Source organism: Diprion similis, chromosome 1 (assembly GCF_021155765.1).
Source record: "Diprion similis isolate iyDipSimi1 chromosome 1, iyDipSimi1.1, whole genome shotgun sequence".
Lineage (NCBI taxonomy): Eukaryota > Metazoa > Arthropoda > Insecta > Hymenoptera > Diprionidae > Diprion > Diprion similis.
Genome location: NC_060105.1, coordinates 598884 through 617959, shown reverse-complemented (window position 1 = coordinate 617959; position 19076 = coordinate 598884). Strand labels below are relative to the sequence as shown.

Here is a 19076-nt window from a genome sequence, read left to right as displayed (position 1 = left end):
GACATCAACGATTGTAAATTGGTGGTTACGTATAAAAATCATACGAATTAGATTGTCAATTCAACATATTTCCTGAAAAAAAAGTAAAACTCTTTTTATTGTACTACTAACCGGCAAATCGTGGCTTTCCTTTCCCTCTTGAGAATCAATTAGCTTGGTTAATTTATCACTCCGAGTTACCTCAGTTACTATTTACTGTTAGTTGAAAAGAATAACATTGAAACCTTCTAAAAGTTCTTCAAGTCGTCAATTATTGAAAGTCAAATATATATATACGATCACCCCTGGTTCAATTTGTTCGTTTGAATGAAAAAGTATTCGAAAATCCACCCTCGTTTCCTCAGTCTTCTCCCCCTCTGCCGCGCTTGCTCTCTCTCTCTCTCTGTAGATATATTCCCCTGGTACGAGAGTTCACTACCACGGAAATACGCAGCGGGCATGCTACTTCCGTTTACTGTAGCATCATTACGGTGTCTCGACTAAGGGCAGGCGATTCAATCTGCAGTTATCTGGACGGGCGCGAGCCGGCGAGGAAGAGCGAGACGGGAGATCGGGATGGGAGTCGGGTGCGACCCTCAATTTCATCCATCCTCCCCCTACTCCCTACCCCTCGCCCCGGCCCTCCCTCTCTGCCTCTCTCCCTCTCTCCCCGACGCCGACGCCGACGCTCTTCTCCCCTACCTACCATCCACCACAAGAGAGAGTCGCTCCGTTTCACGTAATAACGTTACCTGCGAAGCGATGAAAGTTTAATACCAACCTCCCGGAAATTTAATATCCTTTTGTTCCTAGATTTTTCTCCGCGGTTATCGCCGGAATCGAATTACGTCAGTACAGAAAGTCGAAAAGCCAGTTTTGGTTAGCCAAGAAAAATTCACCCTTCCACGAATTCTCGTTACGCTACGGTATATTTGACAAAAAATGCTCTCGGTTTTCATAACAATTGCAAATACCGATATTACAATCGTATCAATATATTATAGGATGACAAACATGTAGAAGTCGATTTCAATACTTCGAACAATATAAAAACTCGTCTTTGACCAGAGACTCGCGAATCAAAGCAGTGCGATGTTTCGCACTATAATCCCCGGCCCCATTCTTGTAAGGGTACCGAAACCTGAATTGCTCCAGTTTCGAATGGTTAGAGTCAGGCTTAGTTACGGGGAGCTGAGGGAAGTGAAAGGAGGAGGGAGTTTTTTTTTCATCTTTTCAGCTAAGGATTATTGAGGTTTTCGCATTCGTATCCGGAGGGTCTGCGAGCACGCGGCATGATGTATTGATAAATGCGGTTATATCCCGCCGCTTGCGGGCAAAAAGACGTAGGTAGCTTTTAAATCGGATGGGAGGGGTATTCGAGGGAAAGCTTTTTTTCGGTTACATCGCCGTATATTTGCTCGGTGAGTCGTGATGGTGTATACGTGTATATGTAGACGAAACGCTGACTTATATCGGCAATACCCTGGAGGGGAAGGGGATACGAGGAGGCTATCAACAATATTTCAACCGATAAACTCAATCTTACCATCTCGCGACAATCAATTTTCAACATCTTTATCTCTACTTACGTTCGACTTCCATGACGCAATACAAAATGCGATACGAGAGATGAATTATCCCTCAGTATACATGCATTATATATATGTATACATATATCGAGCAGAACTTGGATATATTACGCGTGCACACGAACGCGGAACGCGGTGCTTTGTTAGTTGCAATTACGATTACAATCGTAATTATAACAGCCCTGGTTAAGCTACGGCATTGTCGAGACTTACAGAGCGTATAATTCGATCATCGATAAACCCGACGTACAATCAAGAATTACTTCGTCGAAGACAGGTTGAATTAAAAGGGGGTGGCGGGACAACCTACAGCGGAATTCCCCTCTGACTGCGCCACTTCAAAGGCTGCTTTATAACCAAATAATTAACGTTCGACTTTTTAACAGGAATCTACGTCACCGTCTGCTATTATCAAGGGGCGGTGAATAAGTTGAATAAGTGCTCGAATGAACGAAATTACGATTCTTCGTGAAATTCCACTCTCCAGAGACGGTGTATTTTCGCATTGCTAACTAACAGGACGTTTAATAATGTCCTTGTAGCGATTGTTGAAATATACTCTTCTCTAATAATCTCAGTATACCTACGTATAATACAATAATTAGCATCGGGTAAAAGTGGCATAATATCAATATTTAGTTGTTGCAATTTACTGTTGCGTAAAATTATGTAAAAAAATTTTACATGCCGTACAAAGGCAGACGTGGTCCTGGAGTAGATTCTTTTATTTTAATTTTTAAACCCCTGCTCTTTGAAGAGGGAGTCTGCGGGAGTTGTTTTCGCAGAAACGAGATTGTCTGCGGGGTTATTATTGGAAAGCAAAGTCGAAAGAGAGAGAGAGAGAGAGAGAGAGAGAGAGAGAGAGAGAGAGAGAGAGAGAAAAGGAGACCTAGGGGTAGTTCGGTGGTTGCGAGAAGAGACGAGAAGCGAAGAGAAGGAGGAGGAGGAAGAGGAGGAGGAGGGTGGTGGGATGGGATGGCTATATATCATTGGTGGTTTAATACCACCAAAGAGATCGGAATCGAAGAGGGGAAAAGAGGGTGAACCGGAGGCTTGGAATGGGAGGCGACGCCGACGCCGACGCTGACGCCGACGCCACAGCGGCTCCGCTAATGCCGCAATTTCATCGTTTTTCTTCGCCGCGACTTTTTCCTAATGATTACGAGGGCGGTGGACGGACGTCGCGGCGTTTCTCGTCCAAGTGAAACTTTTGGTCCTCTTCCAATAAAAGTTGGCACGTGCTCCGTCGTTCGTTCCACGTCGATTATACCGCCGGGGTATATGTATAGATCCAGGCATGAAATACGTAGGCAAACGTAGACGTATACCTACGTGAGCGAGCGCAGACATGGACAGAGGGACCTACGTACCCCGAGGCTGCAGGGCGACGTCTAGATTTTCCTAGCGTCGCAAGGTGGAAGAAGGTGCCTTTTCACCCCCGCGATGCTTGGCTGTCCGGAGAAAACTTTTCTAATATACGCTTGGCCGCGACAACGCGCTAGATCCGCTCGTCCAAATCAATCCGAAAACTTTTTACATAGGTATACGTATGTACAGACAATTTAGCCACAGTTATATGTTTGCTGGAGGAGAATTTTCCCAATGAAAGATGAGAACGCAAATTCAGAGTCGTATATATCAGAGCTACTGCCCCTAAAGTCGAGGGGGAGTCTGAGCCAGGTTGTAAAACCCTCGGTAGTTGAAAAATTCAACTTTCATGTATACAAAAGGACATTAGAGCTCGAATCACCCAACGCTCGCCTCGCATATGCCTGAGTCACGCGGAAAACGACGACGTCGATTGTAAGTTCTATCTGATATTGATGTCTAGAGGGTGGTGCGTAGCCGAACGATAAGAAGCCGTCTCCTCTGATCTTTTTACATTATTATTTTGCCCCGCGTACAAGATAAAATATAGATACTTGATACAACATATATATATATATATATATATATATATGTGTGTTTAGGCATCTGTATATTCAAATAGGTACGATATTTCATCCAACAACATTGTTGTGGCTACACGTATGTATGTATAATTTATATACATGAAGTAGATGGAAATAAATTTATTCGTTTACACATTCACTGGAAGATGTATTATACGATCTTGTAATCCAGGGGCGCTGCTCGGGAGAATTTTTATATTACACTCAGATTATGGGCTGGACGGTTTTCAAACCTTTTATTCATTTTTCATTCCGTTCGCTTTCCATCTCGCTATCGATAAGCGAAGTCTGTTTACCTGTAGTAAAACTAATTTTCCACGTTCAATTAAATCATTCGAGAATTCTATTTGCAAGCAGAGATCTCACTCCTTCTCTTTACTGTTCCTCTTTCAACAAATTTTCATTGCGAAATCCGATCAAATGGTTCGACCCGATGGTTTTTAATCTTTCCTTTCATCGCACGGATTCTTTTGCTTCACCGAGTTGTAATGGGACCCCTGACCCCCGCCCCTTCCCAAATTAAGACATTCAAGTATGCAGATATGATTCGTAGCACAAAAAACAAGGCTGTAAGGTAGGTATGCAAAACTGCTTCATTTTTCACAAGATTTTAACAAGGCGGTCCAAACAATGCTTTCATGATGACTGTTTATGATTCGAAACTGTTACCATGTTCTTCATATTGGAATAAAAAAAATTAAGATTTACACACTAGCCAAACGTTCAGTGCTAATTTACCTCACCTATACAATATCCGATAAAGATTGTGCCGCAGTAATTAATTTTCACGACGCAGCTGGCAGAAAAGCCCTGCTGAGAGGTATGGATACAGGTGAATATCGTTACGTCTAAAAGTAGTATGAGATACCATAAGTGATTCAAGATGCGTCTCACCTTTTTTGGACTTGTCGGATGAGGTAGGCGACGGCGAGGCTGGAGGCGCCGGGACGCAGGAGACGGTCGAGGAGGCGACGGGACTCGCGGCAGCAGCGGGGAGCAGCAATTTCCTCTTATGGTTGCAGAGCTTTGTCATCTCTCTGGTTTTACCCTGGTCCGGGCACCAAGGTCGCGTAGCAACCTGCAAAAGCAATCAGGAATTAACATTTTGGCCTCTGACGGGTGAAGACAATGTGAAATTAATCCAATAGCTGAGCCTTCTCGGTATTTTCAAGCTCAATAATGGCTACTTGATAACGACAGTCACTGTCGGATACACGAGACCCTTATACATATATATATATAAATTCAGCTTTTCATTGGTCGGATTAGTTCTTGATTGTATTAAACCAAGGTGATATCAATCATGTCGTCGATAATTCAGGTTCAGGGGGGTAGTTAGGGGGGAAAAATCGTCGCCAACATTCGTCGTCGGACCGCAGCCATAACTACCTGGCAGAGTCTCTCTATCAATCAAGAATAACGTGAGAGAGTAAATGAAAGCAGCACGCGAATCCGTTCATCGTCGATTGGCTCTGAATTATTTCTAGCTCCGTTCTAATTTTATACTCTCAAACTAATATACCAGCGACTCAAACTCAACTACTCTTTGGTCATCCACAGAGTTTCAGCCTTTCTCTCGTAATCATCTAAATCATCGTCTATAACATCGAGGAAAAGAAAGGAAGCCCGAGACAGTCGCCGCTGACAATCTTCACCATCTTTTCGACCCACGTATCCGCCTTTCCGTCATTATTACAGCACTATACATATGAATGAAAGTTGTTTGCCAAAATCATTAGTTCTCGATCTCACACGATATATACGGTATCCCCCGCCCGCTCATCTTGACCCAATTCGCGCTGCAAAAAGTATATTGAATCCAAAGTGCACGAGTAGGTATGATTAAACGCATTGACGGTGAAAGTCGTCGTGCTTTAATTATAATATACACACACGTATGCTACAGACCTGATTCTCAATTAGTCTCGTTAAAAATCAGATCAAATTCAATCTTGAGAGTCTTCTGTATCGAGGGAGCAGCAATGAGTTCGTAGGTTATGATAACGAATTAAAAGGACGATTCTCCGAACAAGTAAAACGATAACAAAGAGTGAGTAATTACTGTACGTGGGCGTGCATGCGACGCGTGTGTTAAGCGATTGGTTCGTTAACTGTAATTCTACCGCAAGGCAGATCAATACAACGTACGGTGGGATATCGATGTGAGTTTGACCCTGTAATCAGTCAAGCGCGTAACAGTTGTGGGATGGAAAACAAGTATGATGAAAATAACAAATATTCTGATTCGTCAATTTCGACGGAAGATCCAGCTAGCTAACAATTCGAACACATCCTGCTACGGAGACGTTCCGTGGAAACTACGAGCAGAAAAATCGCTAATTTGTACTTTTGTATTAAAAGCTGAGACGAAGATTGATTGCAATGGATTCTAACGATATTTTCAAAACAACCAGACATCGATGATATGATCAATTTGCTAAATCAACGTAGAAAATAACGAGAAGCGATAACTTGTTGAAAGTGCATAAGCACCATCCAAGATGCAGAGAAGTAGGTGCCCACGTCAGACATAGATAGATATATATAGACAGTGTAATGTATCTCGTAATTCTTGATAAACTGTAACTCGGACGGAGGTTAGCGGTGATGGGTTTAATTGATCATATAAATTAACAATGGCCTGAATGCGATGGTCGGATTATTGATTTAACCTTGATGTCATTTCTGCCGACTATAAATTATCGCTAATTATAGTTTCTCGCTCACAATCAGACGGAGGGGACCCCCGATGCCTAATTACCCGCGGATCGCTTATACTCTGATACTTTTTCTTGCAGGAACGATCCTATAAAGACCGCTGCTGTCTGTATTCTAGAACAAGCGGTAACTCGAATACATGAAACATTCTTCATCGACATATTGACTGTTTTCTCCACGTTTTTCACGTTCTGAGGAAAGGTTACGGGAACTAAAAAAGCGGAACTCGGTAATCCTGGGTTTTTGGGATCGCTAAAAACGAATCCAACGTCCAAATTTCAAAATTCAAAATAGCGGATCCAACATGGTGGACTCAAAATATAAAAATCGATCCAATCAGCTTAAAATTTGTGACTTGGGGATTTTCGATATCGTTGAAAACGAATCCGAGGTTACAATTTCGAAATTCAAGATGGCGATTCCAGTATTGCGAACTGAAAGTATAAAAAATGATACTATTCGCCCATATTAGATCCGCCATTTGGAATTGTGAAAAATATACCCAGTTTCAAAGAATTTCACTGTAAGGAAGGATGTCATCACAATTTCATAAACTGTAATCAATGTAAAACACGAATGCGGAAGTTGGGCAGCGCATCCGTCGTCGACCGTGTAACACATGTTTAAGCCTTGTCCGACGATAATACGCCTTCGCGTACTTTCTACCGTAGGAATCCGAGAGTGTGCGGTAAAATGCATCTGGAAATTGATCGTAAGTACCTAAACCGCAAATTGCAGCACGCTACCGGCGTGTTAGTACAGGTAAACACATATAACGCATTTCTCGAGTGATCGAGTCCAAATCGGGAGAAGCGTCCCTCCAGTCGAGAGACGTGAGCACGATCCATATACTCAGCGCATCCTTTTCCGTACGTAAAATCGTAAGAGAAGAGAGAAAGAATGAACATGCGAATGAATGTTTGACTGATTTACGAACGTGGGAGGAAATAATGTATGAGGAAAAATCGAGGTCGAATTAATCTGCAACGGCCGCGAATTATATGCCGAGCGAGGATGAATACTTATCCATCCTCCCCGTTCCTTCCTCTTTTCCCGCAGACGGTTTATTCCCTCTTCTTTTTGTCCACCGCACTCCCTGGCCTGGCCGCCCGGAGAATTTATGAGGCTATAACTTCTCGATGCATTCACCAGTCGACCGAATGCGACGCGACCCGTTTCACCGGGAAGTGGTCTGCGTTTTATTAGCGAGCCATACCCCGATCTCGTGTCGCATTGTCCGCCCGATCGCGACGATTACCGACTCCTCTTCAACTTCCACTATCCTTCACCATCCTCCTTCTCCCTCTCTTATCCCGCGCGGGTCGTTTCGCTGAACCCATAAAAGCGCGTCATCATGGCTCCGTCGCCGTGAAGATAAAGAATTAAGGGAAAAAATCTTCCTCGAGATTCATTTACTTCTGTATTCGGCGAAGAAGTGAAATCGTATCTGGGCACCTTGTCCATATCACGTATAGATTCTGCGAAACACGACGAAAGGAAACACTGCAACTAGTGTGGCTAATAGGCAAGGGAGGGACTGCTCGCGCGTCGTTAAACCAAATTTATGCTCTAGGTTGTGCTAACGTCAGGTTGCGTGTGTCGCTGCACCCTACTGGTTCGAAAGAATTCAGGGTATAGTGCTCTTTCGCATGCCCGAAATTGCGGTCGTGAAAAATTCACGAGGAAATGTGGGGACCGAGAAACCGGAAACAAATTTTAAACATGTACCCACACACGACGTACTTAATGCAGTGATAACTATTATATTGTTCATAATTAAATATCAGGGTTATCGATTGTCAGTATCATCAGCCTGATTTCCCCACGATGCTTCGACCACCATCCATCACACCTTAAATAATACGTCAAGATTAACGAAATGGACTCCACTTTTCTGATGCAAACGTACAGAGTTAGAATGAAACGGGGATTTTCGCGTGATTTCCTTCCCAAGTAGGTACACCTTCTTAGTATACGTCCCGTCTACCTCGAAAGGTCTACCAGCCAACAAGAGGATACGAGGAGAGGAGGAGAAACTTTACGATTGCCATTTATAACGTAGGTAATGTTCAGCGTGACTGGCGCGATGCACGTCTACTAAAGTATAAGTAACCCACCTCGGCAGAGTTCAAGTCTCTCGTGGTACGTCCCGGGGACCTTAAATTATGCAATTATATTCGCCCGCGCCGAGATCACGGTCCACGTTTGAAGCGTCGATCATCGTCCAATCTCCTCCTCCTCCTCGTCCGCTCGACGGCAAATTTCCCTTAAGTCGAGAGCGTTTACAATTTATACCAACGAGTGCCTGTATGTACCAACAAGTAACGGGCCAGAAACTGGATAATTCAGATGAATTTACCGCAGAGCACGTGCGTGAATCCGTCGACGGGCAGATGCATGCGTAGTCACGGTGTATATATACCGAGGCATAAATAAGTTATAGAGAAGTTGAAGTGAGTGCAATGCGGAGCGATATAAGACGACGTCGTGGCTCCGGCGTATAATGAGGTGGGCATGGCACGAGGTATACGGTCTACGGTCTACGGTATACGGTATACGGTATACGGTATACGGTACCGCACGTACGTACCTATCGCACAGGCAATTGCATAGTCGTTCGTCGCTCGAGCATGACTTACGACTTACGAGTCGTATTATCGTTGCCATTATTCAGCTCCGCGTCATTCTCTTCGGACAAAGTGCCCGTGTTCACCATTTCACCATTACGCCGTTCTCTGCCTCCTCGACACTGACATAAAGGCCTGCCTGCGGATCGGGAAGCAAGATTCCTAATACTAACATAAACGGCGTGCAGACGGTTGCCAGAGTCGAGTCGTCCACTTGTCACGACGCTTTCTCCCTCCACCATCGAGTGAAGATATTTCGGCCGAATTGCATATACACCGGAGTTTAACATGTGCAAAATAATTTAGTCGAAGCAATGCAGGTACATCGTGGATGAAAACACAGATATTACTACCGCATCGTCATCTCCGGCTCAATTTCACTTTTCAATGTACTTCCAAAGAGCAATCAGAATTTCAGTTTAAAAACTCAAGCTCGAATCAATTAGAAATTCAGTTTCGACAAAGTGGTAGCGATTTTTCTCCTCGCTCTTCATCACCCTCCCCTCCGGATCTCGTCAACAGGATTCTTGCGCATTCGTCGCATATATATTATAACGACGGCGTGAAATAAAGTTATTACAAGAAACCAGTTACGATCCATGAGAAATACCTATGAATACTACCTCGGGAAAAAGAGCACGGTACGGCATTGATACAAATGAAATGTCGACGGAATCCGATCTCACGATTAAATCGAGGCGTACAGGGACTACACCATGCCGATTGAAGGAGATCTGTAACATTCCTTCCGCCACGGTGTAAGTTGTATATTACTTTTCTTCGCCTTCTTTCATGTCTCGAAACGAATCCCCCCCCCCCCCCCCCTTCGCGCTCACTCTTTCTCAACTATTTCATTAATGCAATAAAACTGCAGTTAAGAAAATAACAAGAAACGTAAGTGGAAAGTACGCTTGAAATTCCTCTGCAACTTTTGCGCATGACAATATAATTGAACGTTGAACCGAAATAATTTTGCAGCCATGAAGCTCGATGCCCCGGGATAATACAATTAAAGCCTTTGGTGGTGAAAATAGCGTATGAACTCAGCCGATGAAACCGCGGCGGGGGTTTCCGGGGTTCTGACTCATACGAGGAGGAAGAGAAAAGGGTTAACCGCGGGACATAACACCGTGTGGTTAATCCCCTTTTCTCATCTCTCCTAAAACCGAGCCAGCCAACTGCTCACCTTCTTGCCTCTCTGATTTTTCGATCCACAAATCCGATTCGTTTCTTCCCTGTTTCAATTGTGCACGATTCATGTGACGTACGTAGAAAGGTTCGAGGGGTGAGCTACACGCGAAATTTGTTGTCTCCTTTCCACCGAGAGCTAGAAACTTTCTCATTATTTACTCTGATCCACAGTTGAAGCTGTAGCAGTGCAATAGCCTGGCCACGCCATGGCAGACAAAGTGTGGTAATTCAATTCTGCCCCCCCCCCCCCCCCCCCCCCCCCCATTCTTTGGCGGGAGGAGGAAAGAAGGAAATAAAAAGATAAGTAAATAAATAAGGAGGTCAGAGCGAGATTATAAGCAGGTCAGTAAATCCTCAAGATTGGAGTAAGTATATCGCGATGGTATAATTGGTTATACGAAAAATACGACCTATTATATTTACAACGCAGATAAGATGATGAAGAAGAAAAGAAGAGAACGAGGCCTCATTATTTCGTGGCTCGTTCTTTAGTTAATTGTCCTTGCCTCCCCGTCCCCGTAGTTAGTGTCAGGAGACGATAAAATTATTGAAACTCGTAGCTGTATAAAGTTAAAAAAATAAAAAAAAAATAAAAAAAAAAAAAAAGAGAGAGAAGATATAAAAAAAACGTGCAGAAGTTTGTCGCGCGTACCGTGGGTAATTGGCGACGATGACGAAGAGGAAATTGGCCCTGGTCTCTCTGGTCCACCACCTCCTCCTCCTCCTCCTCGTCGTCGTCGCGCCCGCCGAGAGTAAATTGGATCTCTTGCATACGTATAGCCATACCTGTGAAGAAGGAGCGTCTATCGCCTGCGCTCGGTTCGCTCACACGTATACGGACACGCGTGCAGCAGCAGCGAGCATTAAAATACGGATAAGTTTAATACCATGGCAGCCAGCTTGGCGATGTTCACCACGGCAAGCAAACATAACTCCCTGCGTACATCCTCCTTCGACCAACCGGCCACCGTTCGCCACATCTTTTTATCCCTTTTTCGTTTTCTTGCTTAATTCCACTTCCTCACTCTTATTTCTCTTTTATCGTCATTCTTTTTCTCGCACGCAACAAGCCAGCCTGGATTTTTATATTCAGCACGCGATTACAACCCCCCAAGATACGGACGGATCGAGATGAGATAGAGACCCTAATCGCTTCCAAATTATTTCTGATACTTCATTATTGCACAACGAAATTGTACGAGTTGGATTTTTCTTTCCTTCTATCTCTCTTTCTGTCTTTGAAAAACAACAAAGATAAAGAAAGAAAAATAGCAGAGCGTACTAGTGTATAATACATGTAGATACTAACAACGCTAGAGCCGAAGAAACTGCGGTACCAGATCAGATTGAAAATTATTTTTAATTCGAATACGTAACAGTGCGAAAGGTGGGAAAATACGGAGGGGGACGAGTAAGGCAATAAATTATCGTCGGCGTCGTAAATCAATCGTAAAAATCGAATCAAGTCGAACCGAATGAAATGGAATCTCGATGGGAAAAGTCAGCTCGAGAGTACCTAAAAGTTGAAAACATAAAACCGTGGTTGACGGTCTGTTGGGGGGGCGGGGGGAATCCAGGAAACTAAAAGTCTTGTACTTTATCGCATCGTTCGAACCACCCAGAGCAACTGCGGCGTATTATTGTATAGAAAATGCGGGAATATCAGCATGCAGCAAAGTCTATATATGCCTAAAGGTATAATAAGGGAAACCACAGCACCCCTGAAACAGATTTAACAATAATTATTCATGAAACCTTTTTCCAGGGTCCCCGTGCAAAATCGAACAAAATCATGACCGCAATACGAGTGTAACATATACATATTGTATTATAGCCTCCGGTTGTAAAATATTACGTGACTATACCGAATAAAGGGCAAAACCGAAAAGCAGAGATTGCCAGGTTACGGGCTTATCGCGACAACCCGATCTGGTGGGAAAACGATGAGTTTGCGAACGCGGCAGAAAAGCACGACGCCCTGTTCCCTGGGTCATAAATATCTGGCCGCGCGCGAGTCTCTCTCCTACACTCTGCGTAAACGTATACGTATTGTTAAAGTTGTCCTGGTATGCAAGAGGATACGTTTCTCTGTGTGTGGATATCGTATACGTATAGGTATGTATGTGTATTATAGGCAAAGCGCGTTCGTGTCGAGAAATACGCAACGCTGAATTTCAGTTATGCGAACGTGCTAATAACAAACGGATTCTATTCCGTCGTGAATTCCATCACTTCTATTGCAAAGCCCTGCGGCAGCAGAGCGAATGCCGCCACCCGGTTGCAAAGATTTATAGACCGATAAAACGTACATTCCAATATACTGCATACACATCTTTATTTATGTTATACTTTACTACGCATATATCTAACCCTCTGCAAGTGATGCGTGATATACCCGTGTCATTATTATTCAATTTTGATTCATATTCACAATTATATATTCGTACTACTTATTGTCAGTTACAAGAAATTTAATACTTACGAACGAGGCAAATCTCAATTTTTTACATATTTATATTGTGTGTATATATATATGTATACTTATGTACAGTTATAAATTGAAAATTCATACGAGGTGTATTTGCGGTATTGAAACTGTAGATTTGTGGAAAAAAAAAAGATTCCCACAGTCAACGACACGTATACTTAACACTATCCTACATCCACATCTACATGATTAATATATTTTCTTTTATTTCCCCTCCTTCCGCAAGGCGGAAAACAACAACCCGACAGAGAAATAAAAATTGATGACTTGTTTTCCCTCGTCAGTTGAGTTCCCTCCATACCAGCGTAGAATAAAACTTAATTGAATGATACTAGATCTTTCCCGCGAGTTCAACGATGGGAGACCAGTTTGCAGAGGAGTTGGAAGTTGAGACGGACACCTCATTAATATTGATGGCGTATCTCACACCGCAGCCGCCTCCCTTACCTCCTGGATTCTTGACCTCTGGCCAATTTCAATATTATACCTAACGCCAGATATATACGTATAATACCAAAGTATACAGTTCCAGAGTTTGCAGGTAAGCCCGAGCCGTGGTGCAATAGCGAATGTTCAAGGACAACACTTCGACATTCGCTGCTCGCCGCAACAATTAAGGAGAAAGCAGATGATCGCGGATCGTCGGATGATGTGAACAAATTCAGTACCGCAGAAGCGTTTGTCTCGTCGACAAGAATTCGCACAAAGTTTCACACGAGCCTATACCCGACTTTCGCCAAACACCCCCAGCACCCTCATTAGCGATTCGTCCTCATTAGCGTTGGCCGGAAGGATGTTAGTCCTTGGCGAATCACCGCGGCTCGCTTTCAACCCTCGACGAAGCTCGAGGTGGTGGGAGACGAGGGAATGAACGAAGGAGGGACGACGGAAGAAAGAGAGGCGGCTAATCTGAATCAGGGGAGATAACGTTTTCGACTACCTTCTTCGTCGCGTCGTCGGATCGTTTCGCTCTATCTGTGTTTCATCAGGTTAACAAATACCAGCTATCGCTGACTCGGCGGCCCTCGTCTTGGGGCATAATTTAAGTTACTGTTGCTAAATTGCCGATGCGGTCCCGATTGGCAATTTCGCAAAATCAACGAATATGCATGCACACGTCGGCTGGCTTGAAACACTGTAAATGGTGATTCAGGAACCGATTAGTATCGAAAGTAGGACGCATCGATCCATCCACCGGGTGGATTCAACCGATTGGAATTTCACAGTTATACTCTTCAAGCGAACGTTTCCATTGATATTTTCTACCTGTTTTGCGTTTCAGACACGAATCGTGAGGCACGTAAGAAGAGAAAGTCTATTTCGGTTTCGAGAATTTTTACAACTAAAACCTCAGGGCATTTACATAACAGATAAGAATATGAAAAGTTAGATATGACAAGAAATTGCTCGCTTACGTAAGGAGTTCTCACCGCGTCCCTTTCGGTAGACAAGACTAGTTTCCATATTTTCTCATTTTCCTCTTCACTAAAACCGAAAAAAGCGAGCAAACGACCGACCTGAAGTTGGCAAGGTTTTAGCGAAGAACAAAGTTGTCTCTTTCTTCTCAAGGGAGGTCCGAAAGGTCTTCATTGTCAAGCCGAGATGTCATTCCGGTAGAATCGTTCTCTCGAGCCGGCTAATAAAAACTGGAAATTCTGGTTCCCCTACAAGAGGCGGTAGACTGGAGGTTCGAAACGGGTGCGTATTACGCGTTGTACATACCCACATGCATACATACATACAGAAATAGATACACACGTCGAAAGACACGAACAAGGGCGACGGCGATGATGAGCGATAGCTGTGAATCGTCCGCTGATTCATTTACGAGGAAGTCAAATCTGCATGACATTTCGTCGCTTCGTCTGCATACGTATATACGCTCGACTTTGCTTTTCCTTTATTTCACATCTTCATCTTCTTTCCTCTCACGATGTGGACAAATACTGCAGAGACCCGCCGCCGTGTAGACTCTAGAAGTGTTGTTTCAAACTTGTTCAAGCTTGGCTTACAAAATGTATTTCGTTTGTACGTTACAGGGACGCTGGCGGTTATTTTCAATCGTTTTAAAGAAGTAAACAAATTGCTCAGTATTCATCAGCCGCCACTGGCAATAAATTTTTTCGAACTTTGACAAGTTTTCTTTTATTCTACCTTTTATCGTTAGGTACGTACTTTTGGTTAAATCGATCAGCAGAGTGAGGATAAAATGAGCAAGGGATAAAAAAAATTCCATCGAATGAATCGATAAACGGATACTTATATGGTTTCGATTGCCGTGACAAATCACACCGAAGGTTATTATAATTCGACGAAATAATGAACTTACGACCGTTTGCAAAATGAAAACCGACGCGTGGCCGCCTGATAGAAGTACGCGCCTACCTACGCGATTATATAATATTATTCAGGACCGAAGTATGCGGGTGTCCCCTATAACTGCGAAGCCAACTAATCTATTAATGTAATATTCAATATTAACAGCTGACGTCAGCCGAGCACGCGTTTGCAAAATAGATAATATTTCGGTGGTTCACCTTGCCTGTGGGGAAAAAAAAGAAATCAACGAATTCGACTCACGTACAATCGTGCGTCGATTAAATTTGCCCAACTAGCGTTTCGAATGCGATACACGGCGTAACGATACGGAATAGAGAAATTGTACCCGTTGTATTGTTGTTCTTTTTCCATTCAACAAAAGACATCCTCTCTCATCACGCGTTAACCCTGACTTTTTGTCGGCAGATCTAAGCGTATAGAGATATAGTTTATAAATACACACAGGTTATATTGTATTGCGAAGAGATATAATGCTCTTGTGCAGCAAGACGTGGTTGTCCATCGCGATCCAAGTCATGCGAGAAGAAGGCTGGAGCGGAGATTTCGAGTTGAAAAAAAAAAAAAAAAATTCGACAAACGCCGCTCCACCTGAAACCAACCTCTGTATAAATTTGCCATTGCGGTCTTGATTTACGAAGGCACTAGCGTAAGTAATAGTAACTCGGAATAACGCTGCCGTCCAGCAACGCCGCGGCAACGGAACGGAAACTGCACCAGTTGGCGAAGATTTTCCTACACAGAGCGAGAGAAGTATTCGTTATTTACCGCGAAAGCGTAGGTATACGTTATACATGGATAGGTATCCAACGGCATGTTCGCCGTAAACCATTAACTAAGCGTCGTGGCTTCGCAATCACGGCTACGCGAGTTCCAACTCTGGCTGCAATATGAACTGATTGAAATGGGGAATGAGTGTAACTGATGAGCATGAATTTCATTCTTCGATTTTCAGATGACAGGATCGCTCGACGATTCAAATATCATCAATACTTTGTTCAGCATTTGAACGATCGCTTCCGTTGTAACATCATTAAAACCCACCAATGGCTATAAGAATTTATTTCATTTGTCAGTAGGTATTCGGAATGTTTCAATAACTTGATATAACAATCCAGCTGCAGCAGTCCTCCGTCTCACCGTCCTAGAATTTTATTTTCATCGCCCATCGTGTATTTAAACCCCTTGAATACCGACGAAGAAATAATAATTGCCCGTGGTGAGAATGCTGATTACACCAAAGTTTGTCCAATTTGCATGAGAATGAATAGGTGCCTGAAGGATTTCAAGATCGCCGATTCCGAATGTATGAACTGAAAACACGAAGAATAAACACAGCCAGGTTTCCCCATCCAGCTGAGGTTAATGAAAAATAAAAAATGAAGGAGGGGTTGAACAGACTGTCGGAAACAGTACCTATACGGCTGCTGCAGTCAACGTCACATAATATTACGTATAAAACTAGTAGTCGATGCTGAATTTAAATCGTTCGCAATGTACATATAAATTAGTGGGAAAACAAGTTAAAACATTGACGACGAGGTACTCGTTGGAAGAGAAAGAAGAAACATGAAGATGGAAAAGGAGAAGAGAAAGAGAGAGGAGGAAGGAAGGAGGTCCACTCGCTGGTTCAGTTCGTGCTCTCTGCTGGTTTATAGACGATCATCGGTGTCTGCGTTCACGTCGTACGTCGAGGCTCGGTGTACCGGCTCGCGCGTGGACCAAGGAGGGAAGCTGCGATGCCGTGGCTCGGAAACACCGGCGGACTACAGGCCGGTGGAATGCCGTCGTAGAGGCTCTCAACTCAACCCGGTAACGCGAGATGCTGCTCATAACAACCCATTCGTCGAACGACCAACGACACGGATTTTCTTCACCTCGCCTCGGCGCGAATCCATCCTCCTCCATCCTCCTCGACCCGATCCCTGGGCTCCCAAAGTAGCCGCGCCGACACCGACGTCACGCCCAAGAGCCTTTCTGGGACTTTCGAAGCGGTTCGACCGCGATCCGGAACCGATATACGAAGCAAAGCGGCGATCGTTCCTTCTTGAGACGAGAGGCTTCGCCGCGGCTAGGTTACAAGCCTCGAAAGTGGCTCACCGGAAACATGCAGCACTTAAATGCTAAATACCATTTCCGGCCTTCCCCCTCCTAATTTGCATACCACCGCGGATTCTCCCCCTTAGAGCGATGCAAGGGATTCGCTGCCGTATTTTCCCGCACCTCGATAATTCCCAGAAACTATAAAGAGAGTTAAAGATCTCGACGCGAGGGGTTTCAATTAATACAGCAGCAGACCGTAATTACTACTATCCCATACCTACATCGAAACCGACGGAGGAAGTCCTTGAGATTCCGAGACAGTTTCAACATGCGAGCACGATCAACGGGCCCAAGAACAATCCCGATTCTCGTACACATAAGCCCTCGGGTTTTCGAGACGATCGACGAATTGAAACAGCAAAGGATGGAAAGGAAGTCGTCGGAACCCTCTCGCAGCATCATCGCGTCATGTCTCCGTTCCGCCACTCCGCACGAGAGTAGGTACGTTACAGATTAGATAGCTCAGGTCAGGTTGGATTAGGTATAATACGGCCGGTGTGTAACCTCGAAAGGCGATATGTCTGGCTCAATTACATTCGAAGGGAGCAAAAAGGAGAGAGGAAGAAAGAAAAAGGAGTAGGTATATTATAAAAGGCAAAGGTATACAATATACATGTATTGTTGTGCGTTCGTGTGTGCGGTTTGTACAACAACGAAGCCGATGCGGCGATAGAGAAATATGAGGTACTCTAAATGCACGTGGCACGCTATCAACGCGATCAACCCGACTGACGCCGCGCGTTCAGTGATTTATTTCCACACCGAAGGTTTTACAGGGTTGGAAGAATATGTATTCCGTCGACAGGCAAACTTGTTTATTCCCCGTTCCTCGTGAGGGGTGGAGGGGTGGAGGGGTGTGTGGAGTTCATTCCCTCTTCTTCCCTCCTCGCCTTTCGCTCTTTCTCTCCACCGGCGAAAGATTGGCATCGAGCCGTTGTGTCGCAGCATAAATAGATAAAGAAACCATACATTATTCGCGAAGCATGCGAGGGTCGAGGCCAAGCCAAGCAGCCATACCATCGGCGTCTACGTACTCGCCCAACTGTCACGGGACATTGTTGTATCAGTTATATATACATATATATACACGTATGCCCGATTTCTTGCCTTCGTTATACTCCTTCATTTTTACCTATTTGCCTACATCGTCACTCGAACGAATTTGATTGCAGTTGAGAAAAAAATTTTAACAAACCACTGTCTCGGATTTTCTCTTTTTTTCTTGATCCTTTTTTTTTTTACTTTGTACGTCAACCACACGCTGACACCTGTTAGGTACGATGCTCGTGTATATCACGAGATCACTTTCTACTTCACGATCAAACAGTGATTAAATTTGTCTGCACAGCAAGGGTAATTTCATTGGGATTGATACGTGAATCGTGAACATTCGCCAAACAAGAAGCTCGAAGATAAAGAGACCTCGCCTTTATGCCCGAGTTAACCGCTGGAAATGCAATTATCAGCGACAAAGGGCTCGCACCAGCAATGGGATCAGCGAGAGAGAGAGAGAAAGAGAGAGGGAGGGAGAGAGAGAGAGTCATTGCCTCCAAGGGCGGTCTTCGATTACGCGATCAGATGGTGTCGGACGACGCATCGACACTATCGGAACAACGCCTGGGTATTCTGGCCCTATTTAACCGCATTAGCCTTAACCGTGCATCATATGCTATACACGTATCATCATCTACTCACCTTGCAGGAGTTTGCGCGAAGATAAACGTTACGCGCCATTAAAGAGTCTCCTTAAAATGGAGACGCCATGTAAAAACCACTTGGATACCTCTTCTTATCGGAGAGAGGACTGGTAGTGAATTTTTATCGATTTCAGATGTGACGTTTATACGTCAATCAGATAACTCTGTCAATATAATACAAGTATTCCGACATTTTGGATCTTTGTTCACATTGTCTAATTTTTTTTTTCTTTCTTTCGTCTTCGTCGTCATTTATTGAAAGAATAGTTTTTTTGCTAAAACTTATCGTTAAACATTAACGACACCCCGACTGACGATGAGTCATTATTATCCGATTTCTAAAAATTAACCAACGTTGATTCCCCTGACAAATGAATTGGAAAGTTTGATCAAAG

General features: G+C 43.9%; 1 protein-coding gene across 1 annotated transcript in view; it reads right to left on the bottom strand.

Moving 5' to 3' along the window:
• The window catches only part of LOC124404218 (nuclear receptor coactivator 6-like), a 124659-nt gene that overhangs the window by 16693 nt on the left and 88890 nt on the right, over positions 1 to 19076 (bottom strand). Inside the window, exon 4 of the mRNA XM_046878213.1 lies at positions 4415 to 4598. Coding sequence (XP_046734169.1) covers positions 4415 to 4598 — 184 coding nt within the window. The remainder of the gene's footprint in view (positions 1 to 4414; positions 4599 to 19076) is intronic.